The sequence below is a fragment of the Aythya ferina genome (assembly GCF_964211825.1).
Source record: "Aythya ferina genome assembly, chromosome: 2".
Taxonomy (NCBI): Eukaryota; Metazoa; Chordata; class Aves; order Anseriformes; family Anatidae; genus Aythya; species Aythya ferina.
The window spans coordinates 67,205,962-67,233,587 of NC_140297.1; the positions used below are offsets into that span (position 1 = coordinate 67,205,962).

A 27,626-nucleotide genomic window follows, 5' to 3' on the forward strand; every position below is an offset into this window, starting at 1 on the left:
CTGGACATACACATAGCTATTTCATTTTGTAATATTTTGTCATAACCTCAAACAAACGGAGTTAACTGATTACTAACCTCCTTATGGGGGTCCTTATGAGCTTCTAATGTCTTCATTATTGTGAGCTCTGCATAGTTCTTAAACCTTGCTGGCTGGTTTCTGAGAATTTCTCTTAGAACTTTCAATGCCAAAGCTCTAATTGCATACTAAAGATTAAATATTAAAATAAATTAGTTATGCATCTTTAAATAGATATTTGTTTTAATATTCGTTCAACAGGAAAGCTTTTGATAATATATCAGATTTTCTATGCATATATGTAATACAAATACTGTATTAATAAATTCAGCTAAAAAATTGTTCAGTAATTCATTCTTCTCTTTCTGCAATTAATTCAGGTTGTATATCACAAATATGCTGCCATCTGGAGTTATTTGTGCTACCCAAGAGCTGCTACGTTGCATACAATTTTACCCTTCACAAATGTCGATAAAACTTTTAGCATCACACAAATGCATTATTTTTGAAAACACATCGACAAGTAATTATTTATTTAAATCAGAACAGGTATTAGTGTCATTCTGAACCTCAGCAATTTAAAAACGTGGCACTTACAGGGAATAATTACATAGAATTCAAGAGTTTTCACGATAAGCATTACTTATTTATAGAAACATATAGTGATTTGTGCCCTTCCCTTATGACTTTCAAAGACACTGAAAGTAAACCATGTGCTTTGTTAACATTCTTAGTAGAAATTATCTAAATTTACCTCTTTGTCTCCAAGTGTTTCAAGCAGCAAAAGCAGTATTGTTTTAAAGTGCTCATCCCAAACACCAAAAGACTCTTCTTGAGTCAACTTCATGAGCTCATAGAGGGCAGTCTTTCTTTCCTCAACTCTCTCATTATGGTTTGATAACTCTTTTAGTAACTCTGCGACCAGATCAGAATGATCCATGGGAGGCTCTACCAAAAAAAGAATACACAAACACAGTTTTCAGATTGTTGCATATAAATATTACTGCAAATAAATATTAGTGCCTGATGCACAACTGTAAGATATCTTCTGGGGTAGCTAGCTGACTTTCTAGCATACTTTTGTATTTTCCACCCAACTTAGCCGAAATTACAATTTCAGTATTTCATTTTCAATGCAGACAACATTCCTAAACAAGCTTACAATCACAATAAACAGTGATACCACAAAACAACAACAAACATTACCAGTACAGTTTACTGCAGTAGTTTTTACTCTTGCAAGATAAAAAGTGGTAAGTTCCTCTACCCTTTTAAATCTGATGTATACACTAAGGGCCAGCTTTCCCATGTAACACTTCTGTCCAAGAAGATAAACTTGCATATTCTCCTTTAGTATGATATTACTGAACTGCTTAGACTTTTGTAAGCCATGGTTCCACAGCAATGGCTTGTCTGTTCATGGAAACAGAAAAAAGCTTCACAAGAGTAGAGCCATTAGCCCCACAGAGATTGCAGGGAATGACTGCTATCTCAGTAACTGTCACTACGAGACAGCTCTGGATTTCAGCTTTGATTAACAGAGAGAATTTCATGATGATGGAAAAAAAGCACCAGTAACAACTCATATTTGGAAACACTGGACTGCAAACATGGAGATCTGCAAACAGCCAAAAAAAAACCAAGCCCTTGTGTGTGGTATTAATGACAATTAAATATTGAACTATTGCCTTTACTCCATTATCAAGACCAATTTAGAAAGAAAGACCAATTTAAGAAAGAAATGCATATAGCTTCTACCTTTGCACCAAAACTGGGGTGAATTAACAAACTTTTTTTTCCTTGGAAAAGTCTGAGAGCATTGACATACATTCTTCTTTCAAAGAGTAAACAATATTAGTAAAATGCAAGCATTCCTGCAACTGCATCTATCCTAAAATTATTTCACTTCCTTAATAGATAAAATACATTTTCCCTAACAAATTTATTAGGTCATATGCAGAGGAAGCACAGCCCTCTAACATCTTATATTGTTGTATTCAATATTGTAACTTATAAATAATGTACAAAGAAACAAAAAGTAAAAGCTGAATATCACATATCAAGGATCAAAAACCAACCAACCAAACAAAAACACACTGTTTTTGTACCCAACATTTCTTTTTGCATTGTTTTGCATGAATAATCAACTCACTAACACCTGAAAGCAGAAACCTTTTTTTCTGCAACCACTTCCACTGCCTCTTTATTAATGCATGATTTGCAAATTCTCCAAATTGATCATTATTGTTTGTCTAAAGGACAAGCTCGAATTGCATTCTGTAGGTGCATTATGTGAGTAATTATTTAGTACAGATGAGCAGAACGGACAATCCATTTTATGGAAGCAAGGGCATTACTTGTATTACTAGGACTATTATGCTTGTTCTACCAAACTGTCAGGTTTACATCCATAGTAAATCCTATTTTGGGGAATGTACATCAAAACGTAATTAGCAAAGCAACCTATATATGCTTGAATAAAGCTATTTCGATTGTGGAAATACCAGAATGAAAGAAGCGGCAACTTTAACGTATGGGGGGAACGGGCCAAAGAGTGAAGGTACCAGCCATATCCATACAGGAATAAGGGGGAGCTCTATTAGCTGAGGAAATAGATTTCCTTAAATAAATAAATAAATTGCACAAAACGAGTGTGTGGGTGCGCATGCCTTGACAGCCTGAAATTACCATTCCTGGATATGATTTAGCACCCAGTGTTTCATTCCTAAACATTCTCCAGATAAGAAAGGAGAAATACATTAAGTCATATTCAAGTCTACTCACAACTTTTTGTCTGAAAAGAAAAAACAGAAATGAGAAGGAGGTTCATTTGAATAAATTAAAATGTACCTTAAACATGTATGTATTAATATTATGCATATAAATATTTGTTAAAGAACATCTCTTCTCAAACCAATCAAATAATAACCTTTTGACAGGCTATACAGTGTTGGGGGTAAGAAGGAAATTAAGGTATGTTCTGAATTAAGTAAAGATTTTCCTACTGCCTGAAACATGGCCAAAAATGTCAACAAGGTGGGTACAAACCTTGGATGAAACACCTGCAAAATGACTGGATTATAAATGGCTTTCTATTTATCTGGAAGGATACAAATGATGGTGTCAGTTAAAAAGGCAGAGACTTGGAAAACATGATCTATGGAAGTACACTGAAAAAGATTAGAGGGACATGCTTTGGAAGGGGACACTGGATTTCAAACAGGAGCTGCTGAACGCTTTTAAGAAGTCTAGTAAGTGCCTTAGAAAACCACATTCCCCTATACTTCTAATAGAGGGCACATCCCATGGAAAGAATGCTAGTGCTTTGAAGATTTAGACTGTTCCTATGAAAACCTTTTACTACAAAAGTGGTAAAACACTCAAATGCACATTTGGGGGGGTACATTGTGGCATCTCCTCTAAAGGAGTTTTTTTTAAGTGTTAGATGAACAGTCTGCAAAATACTTGTTTGTGCCTCAGTGCTGTTGATTGCACAAACGAGCAGCCAAGATCTCCCCATCCAGCCCTTTATATCCATGTCTTCTCCCAGTAACAGATGAGAAGATACATCGGAGTCCGATAAAAACAGGAACTGTGTGTCATAAACACAGTGAAGTTGCTAAAAAGTATAAACTAGCGTTCAACAAGCACTTCAGGTTTATGGGAAAAGCACGCAATTCCTAAGTGAGAAACTGCATGCATAAATATTTTGCCATATGTATAAATGTGTCTTTTTTTTTTCCCCATGCCAACTTTTTCAAAATCATCTTGGATGTAATTCTAAAAGTAATGACAATACACATGGTGCTACTAAAAACTAAGAGTGTATTCCTGCATACAGGAATAAATGCAAGTACTTTTTTTTTTTTTTTTTTTTGTATTGTTAATTAAAGAGCAGTCCTTACTAAAAACTTTGTGCTACTAACTCCAGCAAGGACAAACCACTACTGGATGGGGATGCTTCATTCCATCTGCTCATAAATTTAAAAAAAAAAACAGACCCTGCTGGTAGAGCACAGATTGCTTAAGTTCATGGAATCTTAAAAAACAAACAAACAAAAAAAACCCAACACCTTACCACCTTCTGTTAGTTTAGCACATTCTTATGAAAGGATACTCCATAAGCTTCAAAGCTTCAGATGGAACTACACTGTAAGTTTCTCTGATAGTGTGACAGTGATTACTGTAATAACCTCAACTAGCAATGGCACTTGAGAGAGCAAACACCACAGACCATACACACAGTGAGAATCTGGTCCCAGGAACACTTCTAAACATTCAAAAATCCAAGCTACTTTTGACATAAGGAAGAAAAATTCAAGATTTTTCAACAGAGACTAGCAGTTAGCAGCAAATAAAAACCAACGTAAAGTATAAGAATAACTTAAGAACTTTCAGATTTTACAGGAAAATGAGATGAGAACATCAGAATGTGATTCATAAAGAAGTCTTAACAAAAACCATAAATATATATAAATTCTATTTTTTTTTAATATAATCAAGCTTTATTTTGGTATGTCTTCATGAAAAAGTTCACGAAGAAAAGATTTCTCTATTTTGCACAACTGCTATTATACAGAAATAGCTCCAAAAGACAAGTCAATAAAGAAAATAAATAAATGTTGAATAAATAATAATTATTTGACAACACGTTGCTAGAACAGAGTGCATTTGACTGCATGAAAGGTATTTCCCAGAAAGTCCCATATGTTCAATAGCTTTTATCATTTACTTTAATGTGATGTCAAGAAATACATTATCAGAAGCTATAGAGACCGATCCCATGTAACAACAGGATCACCGTAATGCAGAGTTTTGCTCATAAACATTTCATGTGAGGATGACAAAGGTATTTAATTATTCATATTTACATGAAATAATCTGTAAAAATTTGCTTTCTCTTAAATTTTTTTTAGAATTTAATAACTAACCACGTGCCTCTTTACTAAGCAGAAGAGAAGGAAAAGAGGAATACACCTTAGATTATTTTTTTTTTTTTAAATGTAATGTAAACTTGAAGCCAACTCATAGGATAGCTGAATAAAACACAATGCCAGAACATAAGTTTTGTTTTTCAGGAGTTTAATACATCTTTGCAGAATGTCAGAGGGAAAACAGAAGGGGCGGGAGGGAATACTTACTTGTACTTCACTATTAAGACCTTTGTTTAATTAAAAACTGAGTTTATTCTATAAATGAATATGAAATATCAAGACACGAATGAAAACCACAACATGGAAAATACCTGCTATGTTTCCACAGTATCACTATAATCACTACCCAAACTTCCCCCAACATTTAGCTATAAAAAGCTCCCAAAAATATACTGAGAAATAGTAAAAGGAAGATTTAGAAGCGTACAAAACAACAACCCAAGTTCTTTCATTTACATGGGCTAAATGAAACAACTTCCAAGTAAAAGACTTTTTAAAAAAAAAAAAAAAAAAAAAAAAAGTTTACTCAATAGAAAATGCCAACGTCACATTTCAAATGCATATATTTTACCAACAAAATACTTAATATTTCACCTAATTCCCAAACTGATTTGATCCAGTTTTACTCCCTTGCTGTAAAGCTTTTTAAATCTCAACAACAGAGCAATCTGCTAAGTAAATTTATATTGACAATCCTGCTATAGAACATGCTGCCGGAAGTATACCATATAGTTCAGTAATTATCTCATTTTCACTCCCCTAATCTCTACAAGTATCAACCAATCCAAAAATGTCACTCAGAAGGATTACTAACAAACTAATTTGACATGTATTATTTATAAAACCTCTCAAAGCGGCACTGGAAATACATATGCTGTTAATGATAAATTCACAAAGTCAAATGAAAAAGATGAAAAATCTCACCATTTTCATTCTAGCACAGAATGCAATCTGAAGCTTACCATCAGGAAATTGCTCTGCATCATCATCAAACATGGCTTCCTTCAAAGCAGATTTATTAAATGAACTGATACTATCAGAATAATTATATGGGTTATAATCTCTTGAACGTGGTGAAGAATGAGGAGGCATTGTGTTGAGTAATGATGTTTTGTTATCGAGAGCTGTTCGGGCTGTATCACTCACACCACTTCCTGCTCGTAGGTCTACTATTCCAGAAGCACTACAGATCTGCAGAAAAAGAAATATCATACAAGCATATACAAGATACACTTACACTTTTCAGTTAACTACTTCACTAATTCACCTACATAACAAGCACTTACAAATATCAAAAAGTTTCCTAAACATTCCTAAATAGACATTAAGCTGGGCTTCAGATAAGAGGTCTTAGCTAGAGGTCCCTGAATTTCCTTTTGTCAAAAAAGTACAAAAAAGTCTTCTGGAGCATGTATACTTGGAAGTTCATGATTAGAAGTGGCTGTCAGCACTTCATCTCTGTAATTTGATGCCAAGTAATTAAAATCATGTTTAAGTATATACACTTAGGGCACGTTCAACAAACCTAAAAGCTGAAGCTCCACACAAACAGAAGCTCAGAACAGGACACATATAGCACTAAAAAAACTGCATGTTTTGTATGGATATTAATAAAAACTCTGGAAAAAATATGTTAGGGTACAGATCACTCAAAAACTAAACTCAAGTTGTTTTATGAGATAAAATATTTCTAAATTGTTAACATTTTAAATAAACAAATAGCTAATGCCACTTAAAATTAGCATTTACATTTCGAAAAGGTGCTTCAAGACTAGGAACTTTTTTTTTTTTTTAAACTCTGACACTGAAGTTAGGAGGGATGTCCCATTTCAGAAGTCACAATACAAAAACTTACTTAAAAAGGTGTTATCTTTGTAGTAAATCAGGTATTGGGCTTGGCTTGCCAATACCAAGATGCACAGAGTTTACTCACTGAATCAACTTCCTCTTTTTTTGAATCTCGTTTTACAGGCTCATTCATATCTTCTTGACTACGGAAACTGAAATTCTGAATGGCTTCAGTGACTCCACGAAGAGAGCTGTAAATATCTTCAGAATTCATATTTTCCGTATCATAGTCAAATGCACTGTGGGCCATGGAGAAGGACATACAGAGTAAGATGGATTTACTTTCTGACCCCATACTTCTAAATAACATTAACATGGAACTATAGACCCTTAGGAAATATTAATAAGATTAAGCACTGGGAGTGGCTAGACAAGGAAAGGGCGACATCATGCAGCAGCATCTGCCTCAAGAAACACACTTCTGCTCCATTTTTCTCCTGTAAGTACAAAAGGAACTTTTATACCATTCTGTCTTTATGAGAAAAGTTCCACAGTAACGGGGAGTGATTAATGTATCAGTTGATTGCCAAAACCAAAGTTACAAAATCCACTTTACTGACAGCATTTGGTAACAATGCAATTTACTACTTTTTTTTCATTTCCCTATCTGGCTTGATGACCTGAGTTAGTCTAACGTTTTCTAGACATTAAACATAAACCTTTCTTCTGTTAATATGCCGTTTGTACTGTGAGGTGTACAGCCCTTTCCCACCTTAGGCCATCCCTGGCTCTTGTCAGACACTTCAGGGAGGTGGAGCACTTCACTGTACTGTCTTTCTGTGGAGGAAGGGGAATTATTTTTCAACATCTGTGACTGTGCAAAACTCACTACACTTGTTCACAGTTGGGATTACAATTTTGGAGAACATGTAGTGAAGACTTAGATGCAGAATTGCAGCAACAATGGCCAACATTACCTTGGTGACAAAGTGTTCTGCGATGTATTGGTTGGGGAAGTGAGAGGACTTGACCAGCATGCTGGGGAGCGTGGAGTAGGTCTTGTTAAAGGACTTCCCATTGATCCCTGGAAGAGGAGAGATGACAAGAGCTACTCCAGTAGAACTCAAGACTTCAGCTTCCCCTTTGCCTTATCATTGTATTTATTTTCTAGTGACCAGAAAAATTTAAAGAGCTTCTACTTAATTTCTTGGATTGTCTGACTAATGACAATAACTTCAACCAAATTTTTTCAACCATTTTAAAATAACTGAAGTAAGAAACAAACTACTCTTAAAAAGTACTTTTAAACTTAGTATGTCACTTTATTTGGAATCAACATACACTGAGAAAGTATCAATCTGTGGAAGAAAAGAAAACACATTCCATAAAGAGTGCTATCTCCTGCTAAGGCCTCTACAGAAGACTTGTGTTGCCTCTATCAATCTTGCTCTCACACATAACTCTACTGAAATGGACTTATATTCAAAACAGCAGTAACTTCAGAAGGAATAATATAAGAGGTATAGATACCTGACCACTGTTGCCTGTATTCCGGAGATGATTATGGAGAAGCTTTGTGGCTCCATCTTGAAATGTTTTTGGTAAAGCACCCAACAGCATTGTAAACTCTGGAGTATTGAGTTCAAAAAGGGAAATCAGCACTGCCTGTGCAGCCTAGAAGAAAATTCAGATTGAAGGCATTTAATTGAGTTTCTGCAGTAATTTTATCAGTAAGAGATACTACAATGAGGGAGAATCACAAAAGGTCATATAAGTATTAAACAAACTTGATTAAAGATACTAACAGATGTGAACAAACAATTCTTATTTGCTGGTAAGTGAGCTTAAAGTTCAAATATTCCAGGCACATACCAATGAGCTTACACTTTGCACCATCATCCTAACAAGCAGTATTTCTGAAACATGATCATTCTTAACCCTTCTCACTAAATAAAGGCCTGAAGGAAGCAGCGAAATTGCTACTAAAAAAAATTGCTGCTAAAAATTGCTTCTAAAGGGTTTAGCAAGTTGAACAACAACAACAAAAAAAAAACAAAACCACACCTGAACACACCAAAACAGCAACAAACTTGGCAATTCCTTCTGAATTCTGCAAGTGCTGATTCTACAGGTTATAACTGATAGACTAACTTTCAAACATCAAGAGGAATTATTTAGTTGCCTGCATATTCTAAAGACGAAAGCTCTTAAGTATCGGAGTTTCTAGTCTACTCAATTCCACAACTCACATTTTAGTATTTTATCTTCAATGGCATCCTCATCCTAGAGTATGCTTTTATTCATACATATATACAATGAATATATCTGAATCAAGAAAACCACAGATCTTTATTGACAAAGCAAGACAGCATGTTACAGAACATTGGGCTTCCTGTTGGGTTTCCTCTGCTAAAGAAATGTTGACTGCATGACTTACTTTGATGAACATGCACTGGATGGGCTAACAAACATGCCAGCATTGCAACTAAGCTATCACATACAATGAAAGGCTAGAAATTATTAAGTTCTCCAGAACTTTTTAATAGTTTCTGTGCAGTATGAAACTCTGATTAACCAACTATGTTTAGTTGGATTAAGATTAGTTAAGATTAACCAACTATGTCTAGTTTCCATAAAAGTGACTCACCATCAAGGTCTGCCACGCACTGGAGAGAACCAGTGCCTCATGCTACACAGAATGACAGGCAACTTGTTTAAGCACCGTAATACTTCAAGCAAGTAGTTTAGAAAATTCTTTTAGACATTTATTTCCCTCCTTTTGCTTCCAGAGCACTGAACTGTAGCACTTTTTAATTAAAAGTGGAAAGCCAAGGTATGAGCACACATACCAGTACACATCTTAGTATTAAATTTAATGATGAAAATACTAACATGTTAGATTGCCATAAACTGTCTTGGCGCACTTGTGATTAGCTGTTTTCTTGAACTTTTATTCCCTTCTCCCTCAATATATTGTCTTCCTTTCAAGTGAGCACCCCAAATACCCTCTACAACCTGTCTTCCTTCAGTGTTCCTCTTTAACTGATTATAGTCTGTCTTTTGTTTTTATATTTATCAAATTGTGTTAAAACAAATCCTGCAGCTGAACAAAGGTTTGGAAGTTACCACTTCCTTTTTTTCTGTCCTGTTACCCATATCTCCACTCCAAAACACTGTGTCTGTTTAAGCTACCAATAAAATAACAGAACAGACAGTCCAGGGTCATATCAGGAAAGAAACTGACACCACCAGGTCTGCCCAGAATGAAGCTCAACCTGAAGTATCAAAATGGAAATAGACTCAGAGAAGGGTTTTACTAAACAATTAGTGAAAAAAGCTTGTTAAGACTATTAGAATTTTTTCCCCTTGTCACCATAAGATCACTCTCATGAGATTTTCAAATCCAGTCACAGATCACATTTTTAGAAGTATGCAATATGGATTAGAAATTTGTTTTTTATTGATCTTAGAAGAACTCTAAGAAGATTCTATTTCTCCTCAGAAGAATTTTAATCTTATAAGAAACTAAAGTGGAAACTTAGAATTTTACCCTCCAGAAAGATCCATGTCACTGAACTAAACTAAGCATACCCATTTCAAAATTAACAAAGGAAAAATGATTTTTTTTTAAATAGTATTTAGCACTGGAAATATTTTTATGGGAAAAAAAAAAAACAACGCACAACAACAAAAACAGCATTATTTGCACAGAAATACAGGTGGCAAAAAAAAATCAAAATAAAGCATTCAAAATGTTATGTTATCATAATCTTTAAAAAAAAAAAGTGGATTTCTGTGATTGGATATGTGGCTGTCTTCAAGCCCATTAAGAGAACAAGAGATTTTAAACCATTAGAATAACTTTTTTGACTACCTATTGATAAACTTTTATTTTCAAGACTTATAAAAGGTTTTTGGAAATTAGCAACCTCTAACAAATCTGTTATGCAAAGAAAAAATAATTAAGGTGTTCCAGATGATAAAACTCACCAGCAATTCTTTCCACAATTCAGTTACTTACTGGCATAAAAATGCTTATTAGAGATATGAACTATCAGATAAGACAGCTTGCCACGTGTCTCAGTACTAAAACTTTACTGATTTAGAAGATAGTGCTGCTTCAATTCCCTTCCTGCTTTATGGTCTTAGGTATGTCACTAGGACACGGTAACCAGGCAAGAAAAGTCCATAGGATATAATCTGTTACTACTTCCTCAAAGTTATCTTAGAAATGAAAGTTCAAAATAAAACAAACAAACAATCTCCAGTATAAAATGTCTTGTGGTGAAATATTATAAACGTTCAATATATCAAGAAGTGATAAAAGTTTATTTTATTGTTCTCCTGGCATTACTTTGTGAGACAGCTCCCCACTATTTTCTATCAATTGACTCACACAAAACATCCCTCCTAAAGGAAATGAGTTTTGGTCATGTTCCCAGAAATTACCAAAATTCAAGCTAGAAATTACTCTATTCCATCTATGTGCAAATAAAATCACATTTTTTTCCTCTCTAATTGCAGGAACTATTTAGAACTCCTTTCTCAAGACAGCATCAGTACATTTTCTCGTGGTTATTCTGTACCCCTGGCACCTGAGTACCCACAAATATTAATTTTTCTTCCCAAGAGAAAGAAAAATTTCTTTTTTATTGGAGAAGGGATTTTTGCACTGGAACTGTAGCATGACAAGAACAATTCTTTGATACCACCTGAAGGTTTTACTTTGGCAATTTCGATTCCTCAGCCCCAACTATTAGCTGTGTTTGCTGACAAGCATATAAAAGTATCTTTTCTCCATGGAACAATTAATTGTTTTTAAAGAAAAAAATCTTTTTTTCTGTTGAGACATGAAAAGTCAACAGCTTCATTGAACATACTTGGAATGGATTCCAATGGTAAGTGCACATTAACAAACATACCTTCCTAACATCTGAACTTTTAGGTTCTGTGGTCCAGGTGATGATTCGGGACACTGCTAACCTAGTTTCACTTGAATTTACAAAGTCTCCTGGATCCATCTGTTGTGCAAGAGTCTCTATATATTTAAGGATTGCAACTTTGACCTGAAAAGAGAAATAGAGTCAGATGGACAATAAAAACTGTGCTCCAAGAACAAGAGTGTATACAGATTAGAATGTACATTCTCTAAAATACTTTTTTCTAATTAACCTAAACATTTTTTCAGTGTTGGTATATAAAAACCTAAACGCTGAATTTACAGATGGGTACAACATTTCAAGAAGGAAGATCTTCCACAGAAATTAAAAACTAATAGAAATCTTAGATTTCATTAGTAGCAGCTAGGAGACAGACAAATCATTGTATATGCAGAAGTTTATGTTTAACAAACAGAAAACCAAAGTACTTGGAACATAAGAATTTTCAGAATTATTAAGAACTTTTTTCAAGTACCAAAATGATAAGCAGATGCTATCTGATGAACTAATAATCAGTTTGTTTTAGAATATGATATAGTTAACACACAGCACCCTTTTATGAAAACCAGAGTTCAGCAGTCAATCTTTAGGGTTAGGGTGTATGATTCTTCTTATTTTTAAAAACGTATGGAATAGAATTTCTACTCAATACTTAGAAGGGGTCACATAACACATTTTTCCTTTTAAGATATTGAGAAGATAGATGTGGGTTTACCAGGAGGATAGAAAAGCTTTTTTGTGCTCTCAACTGCCCAAGCATCATTGTCCTACTTCCCCAATGCAGAATTACAGTTTTAGATATCCCAGACTGCAGCCCCTCCAAAATGACATCACTGCACAACTTTAGTAGAAGGGCTATTATGCCTGTAACTCCCTTAAACATTCTCTCCTCGGTTCCTGCAGCCCCAAAGATAACTGACATGCAACCCATCAAAAAAGTGGTCAACATTTATTTATGCAACCTACTTAACTTAGCACTAATAATCATCCTGAGCTAGAAATACCTACTAGGATGGAAAAGACCTAATGACCATCATAAGCAGAAAAAAAAAAAAAAAAAAAAAGCTCTAGGTTTATTTTTAATTATACGTGCCTTGTACTAAAACTGTTCCAAACAAAGATATTTAGAAATATCCATTGGTCAAAACTTTTACCAAGATACACCGAGTGACACAGATATTACTGATAGCTGATGCATGTAAATTAAAAAAATAATACTTTGTATTCACAGCAGTCGTTAAAACTTGACTTCTCTGAAGTTATGCAACAACCAACAGCTGGAGGTTTTCACATTAGGCAAGTCAATACCAACATATGCAGTATAAAAAAATACCATCTGCTACATTCTTTCTGGGGCTGGAGGAACCAAACACAAAAATCCATATAATGAGGCAATAATATTACAGATCAAAAACACCCTGAAGTAAACCCCGTAACAGCAACAAATCTACTTATGATGCATTTTTGTCACTGCTTCAAACAAGTTAAGTACAGAGTTGAGGTTCAGTACAGAGTTGAGGTTCAGAAATAAAAGACCTGACATAATGCTCTTTAGCAACCCATTTCACCTCTACAGGACCTGAGATAAATATTTTTATATTTTTTTTTTTACTGCAACGGAAGTAGTTTCAGGATTTCTTAAAACGAGCATTTGCTGTTAATCTGAAACCACTGTCTAGGTGTTTAATACTGCCTTGACTTTCTTTGTACTCCGTAGGCTGAATTTCCCGTATTTTGCTGGGCTATAACAAACCCTGAGACAGTAAACCTTTTTCCTGTACAGCTCAAAACAGACACACATTTTGTTTAAGAATAGCATTGTAGTAAGTGAGCTGAAATATGAAGGAAGCTACAATTAGCACTATTACTCACCAAAAAAAAAAAAAAAAAAAAAAGATAAATGTAATCAAAATGCTTCATAAACGTCTTTCACAGATGAAAAATTCCTACACAAAAATATCCTGTGCAACTCATCTGCATAGATTCACAAAATACAAGGATGCTACACAGTCAGTGCCAGAAGGCAAATTGATATCCTATCCTGTGAAAAAGTTGAGATTCACAAAGTTGCTTCATCAGGATAAGACATAGAAATATTTTATAGAAACTGCTTTACTTAAAGAAGACAAGTCCGTCTCTTACAGTTTTCCTGGGGTGCAAAAGACTCAACTCTGCCTTACTAACATGAAGTGCAATCATGAAAAGCTATTTTCAGATTGCCACATCCCAGATGTCTGTGCTAATCCCTATGTTACTAGATACTCAGGAGCAACTGCCTCTGCCACGATTTCTCTAAATGATTAAAATATCTGCTAAAGATGAAATGTTAAAAGGCTTGATTATCTCTGTGAATGTTTGTTCATTTTAATACCAATTTTTTAAATGGACTTAGAAAAATCTTCTCATTGACTGCAGCAAAAGACTTTCATTCTAGCAAGTCAGCATTTTCAAGGGAAACAAGGGTTCAGAAGTTTCTAATAAGACCTGGCTACAATGCTTAAAACTGTTCCTCACTGTGTGTAAGCCACTCTGTATTCAACCTGAGAAAAATGAAAGTGATGCTTTGAAGTATTTTTCAGGACAACACTCATCCGCAGGAAAGCATATGCTCTGCACCTGCAAAAATAAGCTGAATAGATTATATCCTCTCCAGAAAATTTGACTCCTATGACCATCCATAAATTTAACCAAAACAGATACACGCACCTGACACCTCTAAACCGTATTTCAGCAGTTCACCACAACTACATGTAAATTTAATGTGAAGAACTACGATGGGGCACGATACTGTGCTGCATCCTGCACAGATTACATCATTAGCATAATATCTTCTCAGTTTGGTCCTCTTACTGGCTATCATTCCGAATCTACCTCTTGCGGACACTCTTACAGCTTGACTTTTATAATCCAAGGCTTTGCTGTGTGTAAATGTTAACGATGACAATGGCAGTTTACTCCAAAGGATCACAATTACTACTACCACATGAAAACCATAAAGGAAGTGTCATTTGTAGAAGGGAATCCTTCCATGAAGAGTATTTCTGACCTAACATCCCTTCTTATATCTGACTCTCTCCTTTCTTTGATAGTATTTTTTAGAGAAAGCAGGTTTTTGTTTTTTTTACTGTATCTAGCCCAAAATCACATCCTGAACCAAAATAATCATTCTTCAGAGAAGGAAAAAAAGCTGAAGATCTCAAGGAATGAAGCAGTCCTTTAGGATTATCAGTTAATCTGTTAAACATCTGGGTGCACTGAGGACAGAATTTAGGTGAAGTATTCAAGAACGTGGATATTCAACAGATAATTTTGCAATTTATGTTCAGTAACTTTACTGTCTGGATCCTGAAGCTGTAGTTACCTAAGTAAGATGGAAGTAGGAGGTATGTACCATTTTTTCAAAAAAATCTTTTTCTCTCTTTTACATACTTCTCAGTTACATACTTTACTGGCCCACAGCTTCACTTTAAATACTCTTGATTTTACTTCAAATCACCACCTGTTCTTCTGTGGAGGTAGCTTTTACTGACATCTTGTTTTCTGAAGTATTTCTCAAATGCTTTTCTGTTGTTTCCAGGTTTCTTAATCCTTTCTAGGTTGCACACCTGGAACATTCTTGAATATTCCTGAACTTAGGTCTAACTTAGTCTAGTAGGAGTCTGTTCTCATTCAAATTTACAGTTTAAAATTTGAAATGTTGTAAATATGCCAGCTATTATTCTACTACTAATAATACCAGCTGTTATTCTCCTATATTGAAAAAAAAAAAAACATCAAATTCACCTATCTGGTGAGGAAAACCAAGTAAAAGAAAATCAAGCCCTATTTGTTCCAAGGATTTATTTAAACAAACTGATTTTTACTACCTCATTTGCTGTCTTCAATAAATGACAGCAGTCCCTTTTTAACACAGCTCTACGAAGCAACAGTGGTCAACGTATCAACTGTCCTCAAAAGCTTAAAAATGTAAGTTTTACTGTATTGTAGACAAAAAAAAGGCATATTCATGTGACTTTAGGTTCAAAACAATTTGGAAAAAAAATAATATTCTTGTGCAGTATCAAACAGTGTAAAAATATTTCGTGCAGGATAGAGCAGAAAATGCCAGTTATATGCTTGTTATTTCCCCATTTATCTGACTAGTAAGTCTTCAGATTTGATGCACTTATACTAAAATTAACTTTTTGTAACTGTAAATATACTACAAAATTATTATATATTTTCATTTGTTTTGTCAGGTCTACAGGTTAAAGATTTTTATTACATATAAGTGTGTATGTATAAAGCTACACACTGCTTTCAGAAAAGTAAAAGGTACCATAAAGGGAGCTTGTTTTTAATATAACAGCTTATATTATCGTTAAAATTATTTAAATGAATTCAAGACCTATCAGTCTAAACACAGGAAAACTTATATACAAACTAGGAAAAGAAGATTGGGAAATCACAAACATAAAATTATAAAAGACTTAGAGTGAGTATGCATAACCAGCTTGATGTTAGGCAGCCACATTTTTGTTGCTCATTTTTACTATACTGTGGTTTTATTAGAACTCGCAGCAAACACTTCCACAGTAGTATAATGTTTAAAATTGAACATCTGCATGCTTAAAGTTTCTCGCAAAGGTTAGTAGCAGCAAATGAATGCATTCAAGAAAGAAATATTCACAAAAACTGTAGGAGTTTGACATAGAGTTAAGAACAAAGACAGTAATTCAGACAAAAACCTTTGAGCTCCAAAAAGAGCGAAGCTGGTCCTGTAGTGCTGGCTTGACTGTCTGAAATTTTACAAAAACAAAATCCACTAATTGAAAACCTTGTTTTTGTTTAAAACAAATCAAACAATCCAAAGGTAAATAATAAGACAATCAAATGTCTATCAAGATTTTGTTTGTTTTGTAAGCCTGAAAATTCTTACCTTCAAACTAGGCGTTTGGGTCTGGTCAACAGTAAATCTCATTAAAATACTGAACTGAAGATCATTTGGAAAAGATTCCCTATAAAATAAATAAAATCAAGTTATATCAGTTACGTGAATTTTTCTTTTAATACCTGTTGAGAGCCAAAAGATATGCCCTTGCTCTTCTGAGTCAAAAAAAAAAAAACACACCTTTACTCTTTCTGAAAGAAAAAATTTCTATCAATTTTGTTGATTTTATATCTGACTTCCAGAAACATTTTCCTAAAAAGTAAAGGATGATATTACGAAAGAAATACTGCTTTGAAGCTCTTGTAGTTAGAATATACGTACATGGTCTGTTCTGAAAGTAGTAGGACTCATTTTTTATAAAAAAAATTTATTCATGAGAATAGAACGATTAGAATTTTTCAAAGTAGCACCCTTCCGCATCTACACACTGCTACCAACGAGTTTTCCAGTTTTCGTACGCCTCCAGGAACGCCTGGACCGGAATGCTGTTTAGCTCCCTCGTCACGGCCTCTTGAAGCGCTTCTACCAATGCGTGATGCTTCCCCTTGAGCGTTGATTTTATTCTCGGGAGTAGAAGAAAGTCTGGCGGGGCCAAGTCGGGGCTGTAGGGGGGCTGAGGCAGCGTTGCCACCTTGTGCTGGGCAAGATACTCCACTACACGGAATGCTGTGTGGCTCGGCGTGTTGTCATGGTGCAGCCGCCAATTGTTGACAATGGCTGGGCGGACATGAGCAATGCGTTTTCGCAGTCTTGTGAGGACTTCCACGTAAAAAACTGCATGAACTGTTTGTCCGGGTGGTACAAACTCTTTGTGGATGACTCCGTGTCGATCAAAAAAGCAAATGAGCATGGACTTTTGCTTGGATTTGCTCATTCGTGCTTTCTTGGGGCGTGGGGAAGCAGGGGTGTGCCATTCTGTGCTCTGTCGCTTACTCTCCAGGTCGTATTCAAACACCCACGTGTTGTCACCGGTCACTACATTGTCCAAAAAGTCGGGCTCCTCATTCACATGATGAAGAAGATCCTGGCAGATCGCTTTCCGGTTGGCCTTTTGCTCCTTTGACAACACTCGCAGCACAAACTTCGCGCACGCTTTCCTCATGGCTAAGTTTTTTCACCATCTCAAAAACTTGGGTTTGAGGAATGCTCAAGTCATCAGCAATCATTCTGATACTCATCCTGTGATGACGGTTCAGTAAATTTTTCACTTGCTACATGTTTTCGTTGGTCTTGCTGGTCGAAGGGCGTCTGGAGCGGTCGTCGTCTTCCACTCTTTCCCTACCTTCTCGGAACAGCTTGTGCCACTCAAAAACACCTGATCTACCCAAGGCAGCATCACCGTAGGCCTCCTTAATCATATCGTGAGTCTCTTTGCCTGTTTTACCAAGCTTTACACAAAATTTGATCACGTATCGCTGCTCCAGTAAATGCTCCATGATTCTCCGTGACGAGGCATTTCGACAGGTGTTCACAGTACAAGCGACCTGCTCTCTTCAATGGCCGACAGCCGACTGCCGATTTTTCCCAGCGTTCCCAATATCCCCCTCCACTGATCCTGCGTGCGCAGACCGCCTCTCGTCTGCCCGTTCGCCCAGGAAAAAGCCAGTCCTACTACTTTCAGAACAGACCATGTAAGGCAAGTAATAAGGGATGATCCTGTAGAATTCTGATTCCAAATGGATGCAATTCCAACAATCCCAAAACTATAACGCACGAGTACTGTTAACATTTACACAACACTCCTCCTGTATGCTTCTGCGAACCATCCTCCCCTTCTATCTGCCTCTGCTCTCCAACATTCCTCACTCTGGTATTACCTTCTAGGCCTCTGCTGCAGCAGCAAAAAAGATCATACTTTCTCTCTCTATTCAATGCCCACCATAACCTTTGTCAGATTGCACAGGAAATCTGCCATATGAATAGGTTCAGCAGAGGTTCAGACTGTCCCATTCTTCAGAGAATAAAGGATGAGAAGTAGCTTCCAGATCTTTGCCAATTCTAGTTAAAAATGAAACTTAAATTTGGGAATAAAGCTGGACTAGGATAGGCTGCTTGATGGCCCCCAAAATCACTTCAGAATGCTTTGAACATTAGAAAATTTTGGGGAAAGCGAAGGGAGGACATGGCAATAATGGATTTGCTAAATCCTTAAATGCCTGAATACTGCAAAAATATTTTAGTATCAAAATAAAAAAATAATAATTCAAAAGCTATCAGTGCATAACTAAACAAGCAAGACAATAAACATACACGATGCACATTTTGGAATCAGACAAGTAGTATCATGTTAATTACTGAGCATTAAAGGATCAAATCCTTTGAGTTAATACACATTTAGGAAACCAAAACACTTTAGCAGCAACATTTACTGAGGTTTCATGATCTGTTGTTAGCTCTGTATATTTCCAAGAATGACACAGAATGTACATGCATGTACATACAGACAAACCACGTTGGGAATAGCCTGAGGTGGGTTCCTCCCCCTGCTTTTTTTTTTTCCCCTTCTGAACTCATTACCTTGTGACATCAAGTGCCTTCTGAACTTTTGCTTGTACAGACCCAAGCAAATCAGCACCCATTTTCTTCAATAGCTGTGTTAGCAGTACAAATAGCCAGTCCTGCAGATCTTCTTTATGGACCTGGATGAAATCCACCAGTGTCTCCAAAAACATACTGAACACCTACAAGGTAGAAGAAGAAGGAAAGAGGGTAGGATGGGGCAAAAGAGGAAAAGACAGACATATGCTGACCTTACAAACAAAGAAGCAGCAGTAACGGAATCAGAGGCAGAGAAAGGCAGTGCTTTGCAGCCAAGCAGGAAAAAAAAAATCTGTTTTGCTTTTTAATTGGATACAAAAGTACATTGGAAACATTAGCCGACTTCTGTAGAAGTTTGACAATTAGGTATTCCATGCAGTATTGTCAAGAAAAGAAATGCTTACTGTGATGGCTGGCGCAACCTCATTTTTTTCAGTAAAACTTCTCTTTTTTTTTTTTTTAACCTTCAAGTTTTATCATTAAGTGGATACTCCTCAAAGACTACAAAAACACTTTCTGTCTAAAACCAAAAAAGCTGCTATAGTGTTTTAACAGAATCTTCATTGTAAATATCTGCATTGCTAAATACTGCAAGATCATGAAAGCTGTCCAATTCCTTTACATAAAACATTTGTGAAACAGAACAAAAATCTCTTGCTACTGTGGATATCCAAACACAAAACTGTTCACCAGAGTTGGGAAAAAAGCCACAACAGATTTTGGATTGACAGGTGTTTAAATACTACAGTCTTCCAGAAACATCATATGTTGTATTCTTTCCAACAAACAATACTGAAAATACAGTATTCAGTTTAAAAAAAAAAAAAGAAAAGAACAAAAAAGATGTGTATTAACGTCTGTAGCAGTTTCATCAATGAGATGATGATGAAGAGCTTTTTAAGAGTGAAGTGGTAAAGAAATAATAGACAACTTTGTTTCAAAAGCCTTTTTAGTATCTCTCACTAATTTCATGTTCGTTTATTTTTTTTGCCCTAGATTTATGGTGAGATCAGGATGTGTATTGCTCTATACCAGTGTAGTCCATGACTCCCACTTCTCTGACACAAAAACCAGGTGTTTGGGCTGGAAATGGTGTCTTTGCAACTGACTTACACTCTTGCTCCAGCAAATAGCTGGGCACAGAAGCAAAGCTACTGTTATGATACAAAGAAGGCTGGAGACATATTGCCTCGAGTATATTTGACATGGATTCAAGACTGGAAATAGCTGCTGCAGAGGAAGGACTGGAACACCACGTCCTCCTGCAGCTTATCTGGCTTGTGGTATGGCCATATTCTGCTGCTGTTCATAAAAGTAGACGATCCCCAACTGTGATTGCAGCTCACATGGCTGCAGACACCACAACACTGACTGAGTATAGAGGGGACGAAACATGCTGCTGCATGCCTTCATCACTGAGGGAATTAGATCTAACTTCCAATGTAAGTAACTTCCAGAGTAAGTAAACTCACCTAAATTGGAAAATCAAAATCAATAGAGTTATTCTAGAAAGTGCCTCAAAATTTACATTAGAAGAGTAATAAATAAACGATCCTGAGAGAATCTGAAAAGATCAGAGAAAATCTATAGACACCTTAAAAACTGTAAAAATGTATTAGAAACAAAACAATACAAACCCTATCCAATATAGAGCCCATAATGATTGGTCTTTGGCTGAACTGAAACTATATACCACTTTGTGGACAAACAAGAAGCAGGTACAATTATAAGAGCAAGGTAAAACCAAAGCAAAGAGTACCTTCTGTATTTTGTTATGACTGTCTTTGGATTTAACAGTCCTAAAATGTTGGGAAAACATACAGAATTCAGGGAAACAAAAAGATCTGGTAGCATAAAGATTACCCTGGAAGTCTTCCAATTTTATTTAAATTATTTAGCTTAGCAGAACTTAGAAATTGTACCTGTATCTTAAAGTTTGCATACTGCAATGCACACACCAATTTCATTGAAATGTGTAAGCTGAACAAACCTGTTACAACATCCTATTTGATGGTGTAATGTAGACTCCCTATGATACTTTAAACAAGTAAAGTGGTTTCAAGTGAAATCATTAGGTAGTGAATTATGAATCACTACGGCAAAGGTACCCTAAAGATCTTGTGCTGATGTTTTTGGTGGTAAAAATACTCATAACTGATGACTCAATTTTCTTTTCAAATTTCATTTGATGTTAGGTTTACTACAATGATTGCCAGCAGAAAAGTGAAATGAAGCAAATCATTGTGCTGTATAAAAACACCACACCAACCTGAATCATGGCTTTTTATCTCAGCAAAAGCATGAAGAATACAAAATGCCGTAAGAGCATTTAAGGTGACAGATGAATTTGGAATGAAAAATGGAACTCAACCACCTATACTCTGAACAATGTATGTAGGTACTATGATTTTTGCAGTTTTCATTTTTTATGATTCAACTTAAAACTTAAATCAAGCATCTAAAGCTCAAGCTCTTAATAAATAATTTGATAGTGGAATAAACAGATATGAAAATAATTGTAACTATCTACTATTAAAGAGAATTATTTCAGATGTGCCAACCACCACAACAATATAAAGCAGGAATGCATAACCAAACCATGTCAGTTAATTAGTAGATAAAGCACATCTCAAAACTTTACCACACAGTTTACATAATTGTATATAGCATTTTATGATTGCAAAAGGCTTGACACTGCATGAACTCTTTGGGAAAGAAAAATAGAGAAAAAGGGTTAATTGCACATTCATGCAAATAAGGTTAGGCTTCCAACAAATACTGAACCAACTTACTCTCTAAAGAGAGTTCCAACACAGGGGACAGCATGCAAAACAAAACAAAACAACAGAACAAAAACAAAAAAAGGGAAAAAGATAAAAACACACAAATTAGTGGCCATCAATACAAAGTTCCTGTATGGAATATAAAACAAAACTAAACAAGGTATTTCAAAGCTTTTATAACAAATTTAGTAATTTTTTTGGGATATTGGAACTATTTTATAAGTACTTGGTATGTCCTTCAAATCATTTTCCCATTCTCTCTCACAAATTACATGACTTTTTCCAAGCAATTCCCTATGTCTACCTATCATGTTAAAAGAAACCTTTAAAAAGAAACAAAAGCAAAAAAGAAATCAAAAACAAACACAAACAAAAACCACAGACATGATGAAAGAATACTTTCTATGGACAACTGACGAAAAGATTTTAAAGGATTCTAAAATTGAATTTGTGCAGCAATGTGTGTGTTGGCTGCTCATGGCTTGGACTGGCGTACGCTTCGTTGGGTTAAAAACTGGCTGGATAGCTGGGCCCAAAGAGTTGTGGTGAATGGAGTTAAACCCAGCTGGAGGCCGGTCACCAGTGGCATACCCCAGGGCTCAGTACTGGGGCCAGTTCTCTTTAATATCTTTACCGATGATCTGGATGAGCGGATCGAGTGCACCCTCAGTAAGTTTGCAGACGACACCAAGTTAGGTGCGTGTGTTGATCTGCTCGAGGGCAGGAAGGCTCTGCAGGAGGATCTGGATAGGCTGCACCGATGGGCTGAGGCCAACTGTATGAAGTTCAACAAGGCCAAGTGTCAGGTCATGCACACCTTGGGCCCAATAACCCCAAGCAGAGCTACAGGCTGGGATGAGTGGTTGGAAAGCTGCCTGGCAGAGAAGGACCTGGGAGTATTGGTTGATAGTCGGCTGAATATGAGCCAGCAGTGTGCTCAGGTGGCCAAGAAGGCCAACAGCAACCTGGCTTGTATAAGAAGCAGTGTGGCCAGCAGGGCTAGGGAAGTGATTGTCCCCCTGTACTCGGCTCTGGTGAGGCCGCACCTCGAGTACTGTGTTCAGTTTTGGCGAGTACTGTGTTCAGTTTTGGGCTCCTCACTACAAGAAGGACATGGAAGTGCTTGAGTGAGTCCAGAGAAAGGCAACAAAGCTGCCCAGGGATCTGGAGAACAAGTCTTATGAGGAGCGGCTGAGGGAGCTGGGATTGTTTAGCCTGGAGAAAAGAAGGCTCAGGGGCGACCTTATCACTCCCTAGAGGTACCTTAAAGGAGGCTGTAGCGAGGTGGGTGTTGGTCTGTTCTTCCACATGCCTGGTAATAGGACAAGGGGGAATGGGCTAAAGTTGCACCAGGGGAGGTTTAGGTTGGATATTAGGAAGAACTTCTTTACGGAAAGGGCTGTTAGGCGTTGGAATGGGCTGCCCAGGGAAGTGGTGGAGTCACCATCCCTGGAGGTCTTTAAAAGACATTTAGATATATAGCTTAGTGATATGGTTTAGCGGAGGACTCGTTAGCATTAGGTCAGAGGTTGGACTAGGTGATCTTGGAGGTCTCTTCCAACCGAGATGATTCTGAGATAATAAAAATCCACGAGCTCATGAACTCTAATACTGGAGGTGTCCTCCTGATAATAATATTCATGAATTATTATTGGTTTTGCAACATCAAAAAGCAGGCATGCTTTCAGTGACTAGAATAGGTGCTAACACCTGTGATATCACCTTGGCCAAAACTTAGAACTCAAAGCAATATTATGTCAAAATGACCAACTAACAAAAATATCAGCTGGAATGCAATAGTTCATAAAGGCCCAATGAAAAATTTAAAGTGCTCTTCAGAAATGTACAACTGTATTTTGGAGCACTCTCATTCTCCTTCCCATATTGAAACCCCAACAGTATCTCCAGGGTAGTTCTCATAGATGCATAACTACTATATTAATTAACAGAAGAACAAACAACCAAAATCAAGACCAGGTGCTATTCACAATTTTGTTACACTTCATTTAGAAGCCAGTATTTCAATATTTACTTTTCTTTACTCTTTTTAAGGGAATGTTTTCTTTGGTTACTCCTCAACTTGGCTTTAGTTGTTTCTCCTGGATTTCTGCAATATGTGAGCAATTTAATACTATGTTCCTATGCACAATATGATTTTCTTCAAAATATATTGTGTCACAGATTTTCCAGCAGGAGAAATACGGGCAGGTGAATATTAAGTTAACCTGTCAAGATTTTGTATCTCTCTGAATTTAGTTTTCTATCAGAGGAATCTTGAAGACTGAAACATATGTATTGCAAAGCTGTTTTTCAGGATTCTGTTGAGAAAAGCCAATAGTTTGGATATAACTACTCTGACTCTAACTTCAATATTTTATCAGTTTTGAAATATGGACATGAAGTGCCATATGTTCTACTCAACATAAAGATAAGGTTTCTTCCATACGAGCCTCTACGTCAAACTAAACATGAAGTTGCCTGTTTTCTACATGGTATCATTTTAACTTTGTTCAACTCCATATTCACTTGCAGTCCTTTTGCTAGGGGAAATTATTGCATTAGATTATATACATATATATCAAGCTGCAACAGTAACCCATCTCCCACAAAAAACTGCAAAATAAAACAAAACAAAGAGCAGTAACTCGGTTAAAAATATTTAAAATGCTTTTAGAAAACAGAAGTTTTCTACATATTCCACTCCTTGTATCATCTGTACTGGGTCTTCACCACTGTAAAATGAATAAATTATTGTATTTTCTTTTAAACACCAGTATACGCTCCATCTTATATTCAATATTATCAATGATGTAAAAAATTATTCAAGTGTCAACTGCCAGCCTTATCTGTGAAACTCGAGGAACACATTATCAGTTAAGACAAAGCAAAATATATACCCTGAAAAAGAAATAAGAAAATATTTGGTACAGTTCAGATTCATCACATATGATTTAGACTACTTTCTTTATGTTTTAAATTATTGCAGCTAGGTGTTTTGTTTCTATTTCAGAGGGAACCACTAGTTACATTGAAATTGCCATTAAAAACACCAAGACTTCCTAAAAAATTACAAATTTTGAGCACAAACTGCTAAACTAATGAAACAAACCTTCACTTTATTTCAATTGTCTTGCAACAAAAGGTGGAAATTATCTTGATCAAAACTGCAAATGAAGTGGTTTCAGATCCGATACCATTAACTGCTTACAGAATACAGTTTGTTAAATTTTTACATGTGCAAGTGCTGCTGACATTTTACTGAAGCTGGTCTTCTGTATGTTTTCAAACTTTTACTCCAAGTAAGGAAAACCTAAACATACCTTACTGTGAGGATCAGCAAACATCCTTGTGAAGATTTCACATAGCCTTTTCAATTCAACACGGCTGTCAAAGTGACAAAATACAATAGTCAACTCTGCTACTACTACTACTGGTACACTAATGCATAGCAATCAGCAAATTCAACCATACTGGATCAAAATCTAGTAAATGAAGTAGAAAAAACACTAAGACAAATAAAAATGTAATGATTTTGTCTAAAATAGACTTTCAACCTAAAAATCTCTCATCAATCTAATTCACATACTAAAACAGAGCAAAGGTCATTTTGAATTCGCATTCCTGACCACTGTAACAGAGGAGGTCATGAAAAAGACATTCTTAGTAGCTAGCCAGTAACAGTTTCTTCTGAATAAATAACCTACTGAATAAGAACTCTGTCATCACTACTAGATGCAACCACTTTGAAAATCTTCTGTGTTGTAAGAACTCTATTGGTTTTCAATTCCCTTTCTTAAGCTAAGCTTTTTAAACAGATTCCATGCCCTAGTAACCAAGAATGGACACCAGTTTCCTCATTTCTCCCCCATTCTTACTCTCAGACTTCCTGAGATTAAGATACCCTTCTTCCCCTCTTCCCAACTTTCCACATTCCTTAGAACATTAGCCTCCTCTTTTACCTTCCTTGCCTTTCATCAACTTCAAAATAAAGATTTTTCTACTAATACGTTTTCTTACCTTAAAGTTCTCTGGTTCTTTAATAAATTTTGCAGGCCTAGAAGGCCTTCTTTCCTCTCTGACCAGTTGGAGCTAGCACAGCGATTTAGAACTTCAGCCACATCTTCTGTCTGTCTCATATATGTTGGTATGCTTCCATTCCTAGAGCTGTAGGACCTTTCTGAACAGGCACTTGATGCATCACTGTTGGCATCATCATCTGAGTACATCCCGTAAGACTCATATCTTCTTCGCACAGGCTTCTTCTATTGTTCAGAAACACCCCACATTAGTACTGATTTTCAAAGAAATTATACATATACATTTATCAGCAGGAACACCTACACTTTCAATAATCAGTGCAAGCCCTGCACTGACAAATGACTCCAACTGTCCAGCAGTTCAAAGCAAGATAATAAAAACATTTTAACAGGGTAAGGCTTGTGTAGAATTCCAAATACAAAAGCAAAGCAAATGGAAAGAAGACATACATTTGATGAAACGTTCAGCTTAAAGTTTATTTGTAAAAATCCATAAAATTGCATGATAGGATGACAAAAAGGTTGTATTGAAAGTTAGTTATTGCGCTTAACTTTACACATGTAAATGTAAGAATCAGGTCTAAAACCACATTTTCTCATTTTAACTTACTTTGAATCGAACATGTTAATAGTAAAATTAAACTACTGAAGAAGGAAAATAATTTCTATACCTTAGTCCGCATGTCTCCTAAGAGCTGACAGCAGTAAATTATTGAAAAGAAACAGAAATTGAGAACAGGAAGGTAAGGCATAGCAGCACTGTGACTATTAAACTAGCTGCATTGGAAAACATAATCTTTTGCAAATTTGACTCTGCTCTCCATATCTGATTGGTGTATCATACATTATCAATAAAAAGTTTGCTAAGATTCCATTTCCAGGAAAATATTTCATATCATCCTCTTGTTGTTCACAAAGACTTCTCTGTCAAAATCTCTCTCTAATGCAGTAATATCTGAGCATGAAGACTTGACAAGTACAGCCAACTGCTAATCATGAAACTTTCATTTAAACTTTGTATTTCCATATACTGCTCCATCTCTTTATGTTTAGCATCAATATCTAAAATATTTAAGTTGTCATTGCAACAATAACTACAGAAATAAGTTTTGAAAATGTCCTACACAATTTAGTTGTGTAATGCAAAGTCCCAAATACTTTAAAAACAAGAACAAGCCAACAAAACTAAACATATGACAAAGGCCAGAGGAAAAACATACTGTTTATCCTAAAATGAAAAACACAAACCACAGCAAAATAACTCTGCCATTCAAACTCTGAAGTTGAAGCAAGTAGTTAAAAATCCAATTCTATTACATGTTCAAAGAAGCAGAAGTAATACTGATCATTTTCCCCTTAATTACCATTTGCACTGGGTTACTTTTGCTGGCTGAATAGCTTAAAGGATACCTCAATACATACTGTTTATGTAAGCTTACTGTCAACAATGCATGTATCCATATATGCATAAGAGAATAAATAAAGGGATAAAAATCACAAGTACCAAAGCAATCCAGAATTTTTGATTTTTATACTGTAGATTATAGCATCCTGACAGATATATTTTAAAAACAGAACTCTGAACAAGGGCTTTAGTCTATGATAAAACAAGAGGTACATCTTCATAACCAGTTTTCCGTCTAAATGGAACCATTTGC

At 35.8% G+C, this 27,626-nt stretch overlaps 1 protein-coding gene across 34 annotated transcripts in view; it reads right to left on the bottom strand.

Moving 5' to 3' along the window:
• CLASP2 (cytoplasmic linker associated protein 2) overlaps positions 1-27,626 on the bottom strand; it is a 139,232-nt gene that overhangs the window by 5,642 nt on the left and 105,964 nt on the right. For 12 of the 34 annotated variants that reach the window (XM_084511530.1, XM_084511541.1, XM_084511552.1 and 9 more), the window contains 13 exons: positions 26,640-26,663; positions 25,949-26,193; positions 25,252-25,315; positions 19,128-19,291; positions 16,599-16,677; positions 16,408-16,458; positions 11,663-11,806; positions 8,271-8,414; positions 7,718-7,824; positions 6,886-7,039; positions 5,915-6,143; positions 773-966; positions 78-206 (listed from right to left, as the gene is read on the bottom strand). In XM_084511530.1, the coding sequence (XP_084367656.1) occupies positions 78-206; positions 773-966; positions 5,915-6,143; positions 6,886-7,039; positions 7,718-7,824; positions 8,271-8,414; positions 11,663-11,806; positions 16,408-16,458; positions 16,599-16,677; positions 19,128-19,291; positions 25,252-25,315; positions 25,949-26,193; positions 26,640-26,663 (1,728 nt within the window). The remainder of the gene's footprint in view (positions 1-77; positions 207-772; positions 967-5,914; positions 6,144-6,885; positions 7,040-7,717; positions 7,825-8,270; positions 8,415-11,662; positions 11,807-16,407; positions 16,459-16,598; positions 16,678-19,127; positions 19,292-25,251; positions 25,316-25,948; positions 26,194-26,639; positions 26,664-27,626) is intronic. The other 22 variants (XM_084511560.1, XM_084511535.1, XM_084511534.1 and 19 more) reach the window with 3 other exon arrangements.